Source organism: Ambystoma mexicanum, chromosome 3p (assembly GCF_040938575.1).
Source record: "Ambystoma mexicanum isolate Mex_15411 chromosome 3p, UKY_AmexF1_1, whole genome shotgun sequence".
In the NCBI taxonomy this organism is placed as follows: Eukaryota; Metazoa; Chordata; class Amphibia; order Caudata; family Ambystomatidae; genus Ambystoma; species Ambystoma mexicanum.
In genome coordinates, this window is record NC_090925.1 from 410251578 (window position 1) to 410267372 (window position 15795).

Sequence of the window (15795 nt, forward strand, 5' to 3'; positions counted from 1 at the left end):
CAATAAACTTCAAGAAGGTGTGCAGCGAAGACCAGGTTGTGGGGCTGAAGTGGTAGCCACTCCTCAAAAGGAATGCGAATGCCTGCTAAAGTGTGACATTCAGAAAAAATAATATGGTCTATCGGGATAACGTCTGTTTTCCAACAGTCTGTCCCAACCTGTGTCCAGTATAACCAACAAAAAGTTGGTTGTCCTACTTGACATTAACAAGTCTGCCAATATGAAAGCTTAAAGCTCTCTTAGTATTTAACCAATGTAGTCTCCCTGCCTCCTTGGAAGGATGAGGAGGTGGATAAAAAGCTGGCAGAACTAATTTCTATGTCAACTGAAATTCTGACACCACCTTGGGAAGAAATGAAGGGCAAACTCTCAAAACAAACCTCTCCTTACAAAAGATATAAAAGGAGGTTTGCAAGATAAAGCCTGAAGCTCGCTCACTCTACGAGCCGCAGTGATGGCCACAAGAAAAACAGCCTTAAGGGCCTACAATCTAAGCGGACAGGAATGAAGACGCTCTAATGGGTCTCCCATTAAGAAATTTAGAACTAAATCAAGATCCCAAGAACAATGAAAGGAGTCGGTGGGAGAATGTTTGTCAGACCATTCTGGAACTGAGTAACAATAGGAACCTTACAATAAAAGCCTTGTTCAGGCGAACGCTTCAAAATCGATAGTGCTGCCAAATCTTTTCCAGTAGACACCTGCATCCCCAGATGGGCCAGATGTGATAGAAAATATATAACAAAAAGGTAGTGTCACAAGAGAAAGGATCACCATATGTGACTTTTCCACCAGCTGCAAAATCTATTCCAATGGCAGCAGAATAGTGCGTTTGTTGCTAGTCTCCTGGCCGAAAGCAACAACTCCATCATGTGTTCCCGAAAGTCCCAATACTTGCATCTCAACCTCTCAGAAATCAGGCGTGAAGGTTCAGGGTTTGTATTTCTGGGTGAAGCAGACAGCCCCCCTCTTGCAAGAGTAAGCCTTCTCTTTGGGGAAGATGGATTGGAGGGCAGATGGATATGTCTAGAATGTGCGATTACTACATCCTCCTGGCCCAATCCAAAGCAATCAGGATCATGGATTTCAAGAACTTCCTCAACCTCCTGATGACATGTTACCGGCGGAAAGCATACAGAAGCAGGAAATTAAAATCCACCACAGACCCATCCCCTAGAGCTGCTCTGAGGAAATTCCCTGCAGCAGAACAGGCCTAATTTCCTGTTGGTACTGGATGCAAACAGATCCACTTGAGGGGTTCCTCAAAGGGCGAAGTTCTCTAGAAGGACTTTCTGAGCTAACTCCCACTCGTGGGAGACTGTGCCCTGCCTTATCAGAATGTCTGCCGTTGTGTTCTCTTCTTTGGCTTAGTGATCATCAGACAAAGATTCCTTCTTGTAGTGCCCAAAACCAGAGCTGCATTGCCTCTCTACACAGTGGTAACAACCCTACAGCCCCTCTCTTGGTGAGGTAATGCACAGCCACTGTGTTGTCTGTAATCATCAGGGCGCTCTGCCCATGTGCAGCGGTCAGAAAGGCCATCAGCACCAGTCCGATTGCTGTTAACTCCAAGCAGGTTTATGTGTAGTTTGGCATCGGATTGAGACTTCTGATTGACAGATCTTTCTTGTGGGCATTGTGAAGGAGGAGTCCGTAACTACTGGCACCTCTGGCCAAAGTTGCCAAAACATTACCCTTTCATCACATTCTCCTTGCAGGCCCACCACAGTAGATGCTTTGTGACCATGGATGGGACATGAAGGTCTGTCATCCTGCAAGATTACTGTGACTATTGGGATCTGATAGCCCACTGGAGGAACCTAATCCTTAGGTGGGCCTCTCGCACCAGGAGAATTGAGGATGCCATGAAGCCGAGCAACCTCAAACATCTGCAAAATATGCTGAGCCCTTAACTGGGTGGTGTGGGGAGGGGACAGGCGGAGGCGCGAAGGACTGCACTAATAAATTGAAGCTTTTGGGAAGGTGTCATGTGGGACTTCTTGAAATTGAGAGACGCCCAGTTTGTGGCGAGAGTGGCAGGTGCTGAAGAGAGGATATAGGGCCTTTTCGGGAGACTGCACTTTGATCAACCAGTTGTGTAAGTAGGGAAAGATGTGAATCCCTCCTCTCTGTAGATTTGCTGCCATCACCGCCATCAACTTGAAGACCCCCAGGGCGGAGGCCAGCCCAAAAGTCAGTACCCAAAACTTAAAGCGAGAACTTCCAATTGTGGATCTCTGGTAATTCCTGTGCTTCTGATGTATAGACACATGGAAATAAGCATCCTGAAGATCGAGTGACACCAACCAATCCTGGATCTGAAGGGCATGGGGGATCTGTGAAAGAGTGACCATCTTGTAGAGTTTCAGGTCCAAGTTGGGTCACAGCCCTGTGTCTTACTTGGGAATCAGAAAATAAGAGGATCACCATCCCTGGTTCCTATCCACTACAGGTACCCTTTTTATCACACCTTTCTCCAGCAGGGAGATCATCTCCTGCAGAAGGAGTGGATCTAGTTCCTGGAAATTATGACTTATTGGGGGATAATTCAGCGGCCTTTATGAGAATGAGAGGCATTACCCATGGGCTGTTTGCAGTGCCGAAGCATCTGAAGTAATTCTTTGCCATTCTTCGAGATTCTGGGTCAATCTGTTTCCCACAACCATCTTGGGGACCAAGGACTCAGAGCGGTTTTGTTGCTGTGGATGCAGTGGAAGGCAAATAGGCAGAGGTTGTGTGACGAATCCCTAGATGTCATCACGTTTCGCTGAGCAGGAGCCCCTTCCCATGATGCCAGAGAGGTGAGGGCACTACCCAATAGTCCCCCTGCAGGTGGTGCACCTAGGAAGAACACAGTAAAATCACCTCCATATCAACCCTTGCATCCCCCACTGTGCACCCCAAAACCATAACTAGTCACCCTATGCAGACGTGTAGGGCCAAAGATCTGACCACTACTGAGATGAGGAAGAGTCCCGATTACCCAAGAGAGACTTATTGAACAAGTACTGAGATGAGGAGGGGCAGAACCATAAATAACGCTACAAGAACCAAAGGTCAGCCTTCTAGAGGTTCCCAAACGTCAAGTGAAGAAACAAATAAAAATTGACATGGGACTAAAGAGATTGTCCAGCCAGACCCTGAGCAGCAGACGTGGAAGTTGTCAGGCATGGGAGCAGAGGGACGGTGGAGAACGGGGGCAGAAAAAGCTGCTGAGTTGCAGAAGGCGGCTCTCCAGGACTTGACGTCAGTCATTCCTTTGACCGTGAAGCCAGGCAAAGGCTCCATAAGTAGGTGCACCAGGGGGTCCCAGAGCTCACACTTACACCGCTGGCAGTAAAGAGTCACAGAAGCAGACACGAGAAGCCAACTACCACAGAAGAGGAATGGACGGCCAACTCCAGTCCCCAAAAGAGCCACCGCCGTGCGCAGTAGGCTCTAAAGGTAAAGGGCGATGGGCGGACCAGCTGGGATGTAGGGAGGATAGCAGGGCTCAATCCATACGTTGCAAGGGTCATGAGGCCTAAGAAGAGGCCAACAAGGGTCTGGGACCTGACGAGAAGTTGATAAATGTATACATATGAACCAGGAGAGGGTGAAAATAGCGTTGGGGGCCCTGAAGAGAACATTGTGAAGATCAGAGGGAATCCCCCCCTCTTGGTGGTCAAGTAAAGCAACTGACGAGGGAAGGGTCAAGGACCCAAGAGCAAGAGACCACCTCAAATCATCTTCCTCAGGGCAGTACCTGGTAGAAGAGAGTTCCAAGTATCCAAATACAAAGACGAGAAACCCAGATCGAGGATCCCCCACAAGGGAACAATACAAATCATCTTCCTTGTGGCAGTGGTTGGCAGGTTAATTAATCAAGTGGGCCATACCAAAGAACAACCTGGGCCTGGAACCAATATTTGTATGAGAACACTGTTTTTGAAAGCCAAAAAGGACATTTCAAGAATACAGGGGAAGGGAGTCATTCCACCTAGAGCTTGTGTGTTTAGTGAACTGTCTTGAGACATGTCAGGAAGTGGGAGTCATGCTCCTTATATCGAGCAAAGGGAAGGAGGGGCATTCCCTCCGGCATTTGGGACTTGATCTTCAGATACAAATGGTTGAAAGACTGGCAGTCCCCGAGTCAGGGAAGTAGACCTTCCTCCTGACTCTCCAAGTACAGATTTGTGCTAGATATTTTTGGTTTTAGGACCACTGCAGCCAGGAGAAGGGAGTGATTCCCCCTGGAATCAACAATCTGAACTTTTGTGTTGAATTGTTTTCACGAAGACAGGAGAAGGGAGCCATTCTCCTGGACTAGGAACATTTGCCTTTAGTTTTTAGTGTAAGAGTGAGAGCTAGGATTTTGACACTGGATGGTGTACTTCCTTATTTTGATTGACATTCTGACACCCATTTAATATCTTTAGTTGAGGCAGGAAAACACCTCTTAGAAGTAGGGATAGATAGGGTAATTTTTTATTTCTCACAAACATCTATAGCAAACAATATGCCACCTATGTGGCAGCCTCCTCCTGCACCCTTACAGTAGTTTTACCTCTAAATCATTGTGCACCACGAGGACGTTTTCTCTGACCTCTCTGAGCCATCTGTCCCCTTGTTCTACTAAATGCGAATAACACCGAAAGGAATGCCTCCTCCAACTTTGAGAGATGGAGTGGTTCTTTTGTGGTTTGCGAATTGCTGCTCCTAATGACTTAGCAGATGCCTTAGATGCCTGCAGTTTCTTCAAACTCCTCAGCCTTGGAGCCAAATAGATAACCATCAAACTGCATGTCTAAATACCTAGCCTGCACATTTGGGGCAGTCATGCAAATCTCCTAGCAACTGCACGCCGCCATAGTCCGACTCACACAATCAGAAGTGTCTAACCCGGAATGTAATGATTGGCACATTGCATCCTTACCATTCTGGACACTTAAGGAATCCTCCCCTCATTTCCCCTTCAGGAATATGTTCCGAGGCCTGAGCCAAAACAACCCACAGGATGCAGGAGTGTGTTGCCAGAGCACAAGTAGCGTTTATGTCCACTGCCGCAAAACCCCACTTTCCCAGGGAATCAAATTTGTTGTCATCCCTGTCACTTGCCAGATCCTGGTTTACTGCCAGTGTAGTTTTGGCTTGTGTCAACTGTCAAGTATTCAGTTCTTCAAGTCCATTTGAAATGGCAAGACAGGATCCTTGGGTGGTCCCTTAGAGCAGGATGATCTGACAGATATCCTGGCTACGTCTCCGACAGGATGTCCGCAACCTAGGTATTCTGTTACCTTACCCATGACAGACCTGTAAGATGCATCAGCATGTCCAGCTGAATGGAATCCTGTAAGCAGTCAACCGAATTCTGCAACCTGGACTCTTCTGAATGGAGTTCTGGTACATTTGGAGTACCTAACTCCAATCCAAAAGGGAGGATTGTCCTCCTCCTTAACCTCCTCTTACATAAATATGGAATCCATAGACTTAAAATCTTTCTTGGACAAAGGCTTAAAAACCTCTGATGGTTCCAAAAATGAAGTCGATTGCTTAGAGTCCTTAAATGTTGAGGCCTTTGGTATCTAAGCTGACTCCTTTGACGGGGTAGAAGAGGGAGGCTGTAACTTCAACTTTCCTGAGTAGACAAATCAGTCAATACCACTCGAGGATGCTTCCCCGACCCACAGCCCTGGCACTTAGGCATGCGAGTAGAAGTCTTTAACGACTTCCCATCAGCCTAATGTGTCACGTTGGGGTCAGAAGCTTTCTTAAGTTCCTTTGAAAGGGCTAAGAGGGGGTGCCTTCGAGAACACCTCAAGCATTTGCAGGTGAAATTCCTTCCAATCAGACTTCACCGCTGACTTGCTAGAAAAGCTTAACCTTTTCCTGTCGGTCGAGGAAAGAGAAAATACAGGGAAACATAGCGTCTCTTCTTTGATCTCTTATGAGAAGATGACCAATGTCGTACATCGCTCCTGGATCTGGAGCACTTGGAGGGTTTTGCACACGTTTTCAATCTTGGAGGAGAGATGTCGCTCAAACTTTTCACCCTACAATCTCTTTTTAGAAGGGGTGGTCACAGGAGATTTGGATACTGACCTACCTAGAGAGATTCCCCTTCCCCTCCTTCAAGGCTTAATGGTCATAGACTGACATGTCCCACAGTCATGAACCTTATGATCTACCCAAGAGTTTGAAGTGTGCTGTGCATGCGGGAAAACAGAACTTAGGCAATGGGTGTGGTGCATGCTATTTATATTATTGTCGACATCACGACCGAGTGGGATGGAAGCCGCCAAGGAACCTCAAGTCGACGTACGGTGCTCTCTGCTGTTGGAAAATGTCAAAAGTTGCGATCCATTAGAAGAACAAGTTACTTACCCATGGTAACATTCTTTCGACTGGATGTTCCTCCCACGTATTCCTGATCTTTGATATTAACAATATCTCAGCTTTGCTTCCTCAGAAAAATAATTTCAGCAGGGGGTGCTGTGCGTCGATGGCTGTCGACCTGATGTCCCTCAGAGGCCTCCGGCCCGGTGTCGACGTCACCGCAGGTATATGTAGCATGCGCAGCGCCAGTTGGCCCGAGTTCCGTTTTGACAAGTGGAGCTTTACCTTGTATTTGATGGGTACTCCCCCGAGAGAGCGTAAACTGCAATCGCAAGGGAAATTTTACTTCAGGGTAGGATGGGAGCGGCGATAAGGAATACGTGGGAGGAACATCCAGTCGAAAGAACTTTAGCATGAGTAAGTAACTTTCTTTGAATGGATTGTGTCCCCCCACATATTCCTCATCTTTGATACACTCACAAAGCAGTTTACTTAATTTGAAGGAGGGAGTAGAAATTGGTGTGTGCACCGAGCGCAAAACTGCTTTTCCAAAAGCAGAATCTTGGCCCGAGTAGGAGTCTAAACTGTAATGTTTAGTAAAGGTGTGCAGAGACGACCATGTGGCAGCTGCACACATGTCTTTTATCGGAACTCCACTCTGCAAGGCGGATGAAGTTGCAATGCCCCTGGTTGAATGAGCTCTTAGAAGTGGGTCTTTACCTGCCAGTCTGTAGCATTCCGATATAGTTTGTATAATCAATCTGGATATAGTTTGCTTGGTAATGGGCCTGTCCCAATTTGTGACCTTAATAGCCAACAAATAACTGGTCACCCTGACACAATTTAGCCAATCTGGAGATGCAGAACATCGGTGCAAGTCTAGGATCAAGCCTGTGAAGTCTTTCCTCTTCCTTCCCAGGATGTGGAGGAGGATAAAAGAGGTTAGAGTTATTTTCCGAGTGATATGAAACCCGGAAACAATCTTGGGGAGAAAAGTAGGCTTCCTTTTTTAGCACCACTCTGTCTTTGTGAAAGGCAGTATGAGGAGGCTTGCAGGATAAAGGCTGTAGCTCACCCCCCCCCCCCTTCGGGCTGCTGTTATTGCCACCAAGAAGACAGTTTGAGTTAGAAGTCTTAATGGACAAGAATGTAGAGGCTTAAAAGGAGCACCCATTAAGTACTTTAACACCAAGTTGAGATCCCAAAATGGGACATGAAACGGGATTGGAGGGAAAACATTTAGTCCCTTTAAAAACTGTACTGCTAGAGGAATCTTAAAGTAGGCGGCTTCCTCGGAAGTGTGCTTAAAAATAGAAAGCGCTGCCAGATATCCCTTGATGGTACCAATCTGAAGCCACAGATTTGCTAGATGCAATAGAAAAGATAACACCATAGGTGTATTGCATGAGAAAGTCAACATTCTTATCTCTACACCAGCTGCAGAACTTATTCCAGTGGCAGCAGTATAAAGATTTGGTTGCTGGCCTTCGGCCGAAAGCAAAACCTCCATTACATCATCCGGGAGGTCCCAAACCTTGTATCTCAACCTCTCAGAAACCATGCGTGAAGGCTGAGTCCTGATATCCAGATCGAGAGCCCCACCCTCCTCTCGCGAGAAAGGTCTTCTCTTTATGGAAGACAAATCGGAGGGCAGATGGACACGTATAGAAGGTCCGGGTATCACGTCCTCCTGGCCCAATCCGGGGCAGTTAGGATCATGGATTTGCTGAACTTTCTCAACTGCCTGATTACGTGAGGAATGACAGGGACTAGAGGAAACTTGTATAGAAGTGGAAATTCCAGTCCACCACAAACACATCTCCTATAGCTCCTCTTGGGGAAAATTCCCTTGAGCAGTACAGCTCGCACCTCCGGTTGTCAACGGTTGTGAACAGATCCACTTGAGGGGTTCCCCAAAGGGGTAAGATCTCCTGAAGGAATCCTGAGCTAGTTCCCACTCGTGGGAGAATGTGCTCTGCCGGCTCAGAGTGTCCGCCATCTTGTTCTTCTCTCCAGCTAGGTGAGCTGCTGATCAAGAGATTCCTTCTTGTATTGCCCAGAACCAGAGCTGCATCGCCTCTCTGCACAGTGGTAGTGACCCTACACCACCTCTCTTGTTGAGGTAGTGCATGGCCACTGTGTTGTCCGTCATGATCATGACATTCCTTCCCGGTACAGATGGCAGGAAAGCCTTCAGCGCTAGTCAGATTGTCCTCACCTCTAAAAGGTTGATATGTAGTTTGGACTCCGATCGAGACCCATGACCGCTGATGGTCAAATAGTTGGTATGGGCTCCCCACTCTGTGAGTGAGGCGTCAGTCACTACTGTTATCTCCAGCCATGGTTGCCAAAATGGTTCTCCTTTCAAGATGTTTTCCCGACAGGCCCACCACTGAAGGTCCAGCGAGACTCTGTCTGGGATATGTAGGAAATCTGACATCCTTCCTGAGAATTTGCGACCACTGGGTCATGAGAGCCCATTGGCGAGATCTCATTCTCATGTGAGCCTCTGGCACCAGAAAAATGCAGGATGCCATAAGGCTGAGCAACCTCAGAAAATCTAAGGCCAGTAGACGTTGGACATTCTGGAATTTGGTTGCGATCTGCAGAATGTCTTGAGCCCTCACCTCTGGTGGTGAGGCTTTCCCAGTGATGCATCCAGAACTGTTCCGTTGAAGTGGAGTCTTTGTGATGGTCTCATGTGGGACTTCTTGAAGTTGAGGGAGTAGCCCAGCCTGTGGAGGGAGTGGCAAGCATAGCTGAGATAATCCAGGGCTTGATCTGGGAAACTGGCCCTGATTAGCCACTCGTCTAGGTAGGGGTAGACGTGAATCCCCCCCTCTCCTGACACTCGCTGCCACAACCGCCATTAGCTTGGTGAAAACCATTGGTGCAAAGGTTAGTCCAAATGGTAGAAGCCAAAACTGATAGTGAGAATTGCCAACGGCGAACCTCAGGTACTGCCTGTGCTTGTGATGGATCGGCACATGAAAGTAAGCATCCTGGAGGTCCAATGATACCACCCAATCCTGAAGCTGGAAGGCCTGAAGGATCTGAGAAAGGGTTACCACTTTTAACTTTTCCTTCCTGAGGAACTTGTTCAAGTCTCTTAAGTCCAAGATGGGTCTCATTCCTCCGTCCTTTGGAATTAGAAAATATGGGGAATAGCAACCCTTGTTCCTCTCCGCTACAGGTACTGGTTCTATAGCACCTTTCTCCAGCAGGGTTATAATCTTCAGCATAAGGAGCAGATCTGGAACCTTCAAAGAGTTGTTTTGCAGCGGCTGATGCAGTGGCTGAAGGTAAGACAGCCCCTGCTGTTGAGATCCTAGTACCTCTACCCAGTATACCATGGGAGAATCGGGTTTGTCCTCTTTGACCCGGCTGTCCTCTGCCCCTTCCAAATGTGGAATAATGGTGAAAAAATATACCCCGCCAGTGCGTACCTGTGTGGCGGTTTGGAGTTGGTCTTATTGAAGCTCCATGGGATTTTGCCGGTGCCACCTTGGAAGTTTGCAACTTCTCCAAACACTCATGAGCTTTATTTCCAAATTAATGCGTGCTGTCAAAGTGCATGTTGAGAAGCCTGGATTGCACGTCTGGGGTGAATCCTGATTTTTGCAACCAAGCAAATATGCGCATTATTGTACTAGCCTCTATAGCTCTGCTGATACGGTCAACAGAGTCGAGACCAGGTTTGATGGACTCGCACATTGCGTCTTTCCCATCCTTGAATATGTTAAGGAAACCGTCTCGCTCCTCCCCTTTGGGGATATGGTCGGCCGCCATTGAAATACACTCCCAAAGGGTGTGCGTGAATCTCGCTAGCGTGCACGTAGCATTGGCCCACTTTAAAGCCATACTGCCAGTCAAAAAAAAAAACCTTGGCCATGGCGTCATACCTTTTGTCATCCCTATCCGGGGCTATGGTGGGGTAGGCATTTTGTGTGCCTGTGGAAGAGGCTGCATGCACTACAAGGCTTTCTGGAGTTGGGTGTTTAGAGAGGTAAAAAGGATCAGAGCTGGAGACTTTGTATTTAGCGGTAAGGTTTTCATTTACAGCTGGAATAGCCTCTAGTGCTTCCCAATTAAAAGTCACCCTCCTCTGCAGGGTGTGATGAAAAGGGACAATTGGATCTTTGTGGCCCTTTATCCAATATGTCTGAAATCATCCTGCTCAAAAACAGGTACGGGTCTCGACCATCCCATGTATTCCATGACCCTTGACATTAGCGGTCTGTAGGTTTAAATAAGTGTGGTCTCCAAGGTCTGCCCTTCCAAATTCAACCTCAGGAGAGGCGTCAATCCCACTAGCCTCATGAAGGCACTCTTGTACATTAAATTCTTCATGCAAAAGTCCTCTGATATGAGTTCCTCAGGTACAGATGTTGTCCCATACTGTAGTCCAAAAGGTCTTTCTTCCTCAGAGGATGCCTCTGCCTCTTCGTAAATTGAAGAGAGACTTAAAGAAGTCTGAATGTAGTAGGGGAGTGAACGTCTTTTCAATTAAAGTTGTCATTATGTTGGTACATATGGGATCTGAAAAAGTAAAAATGGTCGATGTTGACATCGATGGCTTCGATAAAGGTGTTGATGGTTTTGTCAAGAGCGTCGATGGCTTCAACAGAATCGTCAATTGCCTAAACGATTGTGTCGATGGAATTGACACCTGTCATCTAGGAGGTAGACACTCAAGGCGTCGATGGCTTCTCTACTGGAAACGGCGCTGATGACGCATCTTTCGGTCTCAACATAATGGACTCCTTCAATGTTGATGTCAGTATTTTAGTTTTCGTAGAAACTTCGACTCGAGGGATGGGATCGCTCTCGAGGAGACCTGGCGGCCGCGTATGAAGACGCAGCCGAGGTCTTTCGACTGGAGGAATGCGGGAGGCCGCATTCACAAAGACCCTTACAGAGTCTAAACTCCTCCCACTGGCTCAGTGAACTGGTTTTGGTGGGGCAAATGACCCATTCGGGTGAACTAGACGAGGATGATGGTGACCTATGGCACCTTTTCTTCCTATGCCTTGAAGTCGATGAGTGGTGAGAACTACTTTGTGAGCGGGAGCGTTTGGATCTTTAACGACGTGGAGAAGTTGTTCTCGACTCGTCAGAGCTTTTAAATTTAGATGGAGTAGAAGGATTTTTCTGGGGCTTACCTGCCGTAAACTTCCCTCTACGCTCTCAAAGCTTTGGCTGCCATCGACATGCAGTCCTCACACTCCGAAGATGGATGATTCGACCCCAAGCACCACAGACATATCCTTTGGGGGTACATCATGGACATCTTTGCACCGCAGTCACAGCACTTCTTGAAGCCTGATGGAGGAGTGGACCACGCTGAAGACTGTCATTTAGATCAAAACACGATAAGGAGAATTCGAAGAAATTCAAAGTAAGATAACAAATATTCCTGTCAGGAACGAGGTGTTATGCATATGAAGCTGGAAGAACGGAAAAACAGAACTGATGCCAAAGGGCGCTGCACGTGCTACATATACCTGCATTGAGGTCCACATCGGGACAGAGGCCTCTGAGGGACATCAAGGTGACAGCCATCAGCGCACAGCGCCCCTGGCTGAAATTATTTTTCTGAGGCAGCAAAGTTGAGATATTGGAAATATCAAAGATAAGGAATACATGGGAGGACACAATCCATTCGAAACATATTTCACCGAATGAAAGGAAGAAATAAAGCATCAACTATTGAGAAATTAACTATACGGTCACATTTTGACAGTATCTGAATAGAAAAAAGTAATCTTGTATAATTTCCATGTCCAAGCATTTAACTGACACTTTTCATGTATTGATTAAAACAGCAATATATTAAGGGGAGTATTACAAAACAAAAAAGATACTGCCAGAATGAATGAGTTCACTTTTTCTTATCTGCAGACTCACGAGAGGCGGCGTGTGAGTTTGTAATTTTCTCCTATTCCCCTTTCCCCAAGGGGTGGTGGAAGTAGGAAAGTAAGACTCTGTTCCGCATTGAACAGTTTAGGGGGGAGGGTTCTGAGGAGCCAGGATCCGTTTCTGTGGAAGCTTGAAGGGCACCTCCTGACATCAGGACATGTTTGGGAATGACTGGATCTATGTGACATTCAAGGCTGGATAACTGGTGCCGACTGTGCGTGCATATAGAATTAAAAGTTATTTGAAATTTGTATACAGCCTTACCATTGTATTCAGGGTCTCAGAGCTTCCGATGTGTGACCATCGGCAGTCCACATACACACACAAACCTGAGAGAAGTTACTTGCATTCTACTAGAGAATTAAACACATTTCAGCAAAGGTCTAACCACTAAAAGAGATGGAATAGTACAAGCGAGGGTGGGCTACACATGTCTCAAGCAATAATCACCAAGAAAACAAATAACCTTTGATGGGTCAAAGGGTAGTCTGAGTCAGGGAAATGTGAGTCTAATTAGAGCATCTACGTTCTGCAATATGTAGAGAGGTGGGCAGACTAAGACTTGATAAGCCTTGTACTTCATTACTGCCACCACTTTGTATTTAAGCTTCCAGTAATCATTCAGTGTGCGACCATAAACCAACCGTAACGGAAAAAAAACCAGCAGCAAAAGCTGTACCAAACACCAAACGTTGAAATAATGGAGCTGCAATGTAGAAGAGCAACAAAGAAAGACAGTTTAGTGAGTTTGAATCTTGAGGATCATCATTCGTTTGAGGTCTTTTCACCTTTATGATTCACTCCAATGTCAATATTTCCAATGGCAATACAGTACATTGAAAATAATGTTCCAATTACCCTGCTCTTGGTAGTCATTTGGCATCCAAGCATTTCCAAAAATTCTCGGATTTCGGAGTTGACCGTAGCTTGCCTGCTCTCGATCAGCTGAGCAATGGTTGGAGGAGTTGTTGGGGATAGGACAGCTCTGCTTTGAGACTGTTTGATCAATAAAAGAAAGAAAACCAGGTAAAGAAATCATTTAACTGACTTTTCATACAGACCTTGAATACAAAAGTACAACAATCAGTATAGGACTTTGACAACAATAGCCTTCAAAGGTGTGGCTTTCCATTAATCTTTCTACTGTTGCCAGAAGTTAAGAGTTAAAAAAATAAAAAAACATCTGCAAATAGGCAATTCTCTCCTGCTCTCATTTTAAATTAATAATTGTACACTGGCTAGCCTCGACTTTCTGGAACAAATGAAAGTAAGTAAATACTGTATATGTTGATGCAATTAGGAACTGTGGTGTGAACAATTTGGCGAGTTTCCCAATAAGATAAGCCACAAAGTTGATATGTACAAGTCTTGCATAGGTTTCATTTTGTATGGTTGATCCATCAGAACTTTTATCAAATAAAATAACTGCTGGTCTGTGGTCTGACAATGGGGCTCCAGAATAAACGCCAGTGCACTAGTCACCACATATAGCACTAGCACGCAAATGACCAGCCAATCAATTGCTGGTCTAAATTGCTATTAAACGGATATATGAGGTAGGGGACAGGAATAGGTTTGTTGGCGGGTTGAGCATGGAATTCATTAGGCAGGTCTACAGCCCAGTTATTTTTTATTATAACCTGTTTAATAGATTTACAATTTTTACAAGAAGTCAACTTACACGTCTTTAAAACTAACTTTACTGTCCAAAAATGTTAAATAGGAGAAGTCTTCAGTTCAAACTTCTTTTAACTACACAGGAGTGGAAAAAGTGGCCTGCGCAGGTGATGTCTGGACTATGAAGCCTGCCTTCTCAACTTCAAGTGCTTAATGTATTGTTTCCCCAAGTCCAGTTTTGCGAAAGAAGGCCACCACTGCTATTACCCATTGAACTCTTTCCCCACTTAGCAGTCTAGACCACCAGTCTTCCTCAGTGTACAATTGATATTTTGAGCGTAGGTGCCCCAAATGATGTTCCTGTTGCGACGACAAGGCTCCACAGGACAGGAGTAAATGTCTTAAAGTCTCAGGCTGGTCTGCCGCAAGGCAGTATCTACAATGATTCGTAGTCGATAATCCCCTTTTTTTTCCAAGGATTATTTGTTGGTAGTATATTAACCCTGATCCTTAAGAAAAAATGCCCATAGGTTTTGTACGGAAACTTTCAGGTAATCCGGAAGCTGGTTCACTCTTTTTGGGTTCACTGGCATATCTACTGTAGATTTGTATTTGCTGTGTCCAGTGTGACTATCCAATCTGATTCCAGAAGTTTTTTTTAATTTTGTTTGGATTTATCCAAAGTTCATATTCAGAGCTGGTAATTCTTTCTAGAACAGATTTATTTTTCTCTCCCCAATTTCTAATGATCTTATTTTTGCATTTTTCGAATTCTGAACTTATTATGGTAAATATCACTGGGGAGGGGGTGGAGCTATGATTTTACCATATAGGATCAATGTGTTACGTTCCACTATACTTTGCAGAGACATCAAGCCCAGTTCACGTCTGATGATTGGCATAGGAGTAGAAGTTGGTAAATATAAAATACGTTGCCAAAAATAGCCTTCCAGTCTTAACCAGATTTTTCGTGGCAATTGAGGTAATGCTCCGTTCCATATGTCAGGGCAGGGAATACCTTGGCCTTGTAAAATTTGATGGTAGAAATGATTGAAAACGGCCGTATTTCTTGTCCACCATTTTTGCCCGTGTTACCAGGTTCCTGATCTTCTCAAATGAAAACATCTGCATTTGTAGCTCCACCGAGCTGTTATTGAACACGATGCCCAGGTACTTGAATTCTTTCACCCTTTCAATTTTTACTCCTTCCAGGTACCATTGATGGTTTTCAGATTCCTTGGAAGTTTTCTCAAGGATCATTACTTTGGTCTTGTACTTGTTGATCTCCAGTTTATTGCCGCTGATGTAATTAGAAAAAATTGTCTAGCTGCCGCTTTAGGCCAATAGGGGTCTGATCGAGTAGTATGTCATCGGCGTATAAGAGACATGTTATCTTCGCGTCTCCTAATGTTGGTGGAAATGATTGAATGTTTACATCAGAATGTTGGTAATCGCCCAAATACGCATTAAAGAGGGTTGGGGCTAAAGGGCAACCCTGCTTTACTCCTCTATGCGTACCGATTCTCTTTGAGAGAAGCCCCTCAGCGTTTAGCCTGATTGTCATACTGGTATCGGTGTAAAGAGCTTGAATCGGTTCCAGTATTAATTTTGGACAGTTCCACCAATTGAGCTTCTGGCATAGACTATCCCGATCGACCTGGTCAAATGCTTGGACCTGGTCTATAAAAGCAATGAAGATCCTGGGACTGCCATCTTTTATTTTTCCTTTTAGCGAGCTAGGTAGGAGAATGTTAGCGGATGTACATGTCTCTTTAACAAATCCTGTTTGGAAAGAGTCTGCACAAGCAGTAGCTTTTGCCCAGTCTTGGAAGTCATCCAAACAGAAAGATCTGAATAGTTTCCCTATAACATCCAATAGTGCTAGTGGAAGATAATTCTTTGGACACTCACGGGAGCCTTTCATGAATATAGGGACGATTGTGG

General features: G+C 45.6%; 1 protein-coding gene across 1 annotated transcript in view; it reads right to left on the reverse strand.

The window, feature by feature from the left end:
- The window catches only part of LOC138580499 (protein spire homolog 1-like), a 1163133-nt gene that overhangs the window by 236704 nt on the left and 910634 nt on the right, over positions 1-15795 (reverse strand). Inside the window, exon 12 of the mRNA XM_069651091.1 lies at positions 13093-13230. Coding sequence (XP_069507192.1) covers positions 13093-13230 — 138 coding nt within the window. The remainder of the gene's footprint in view (positions 1-13092; positions 13231-15795) is intronic.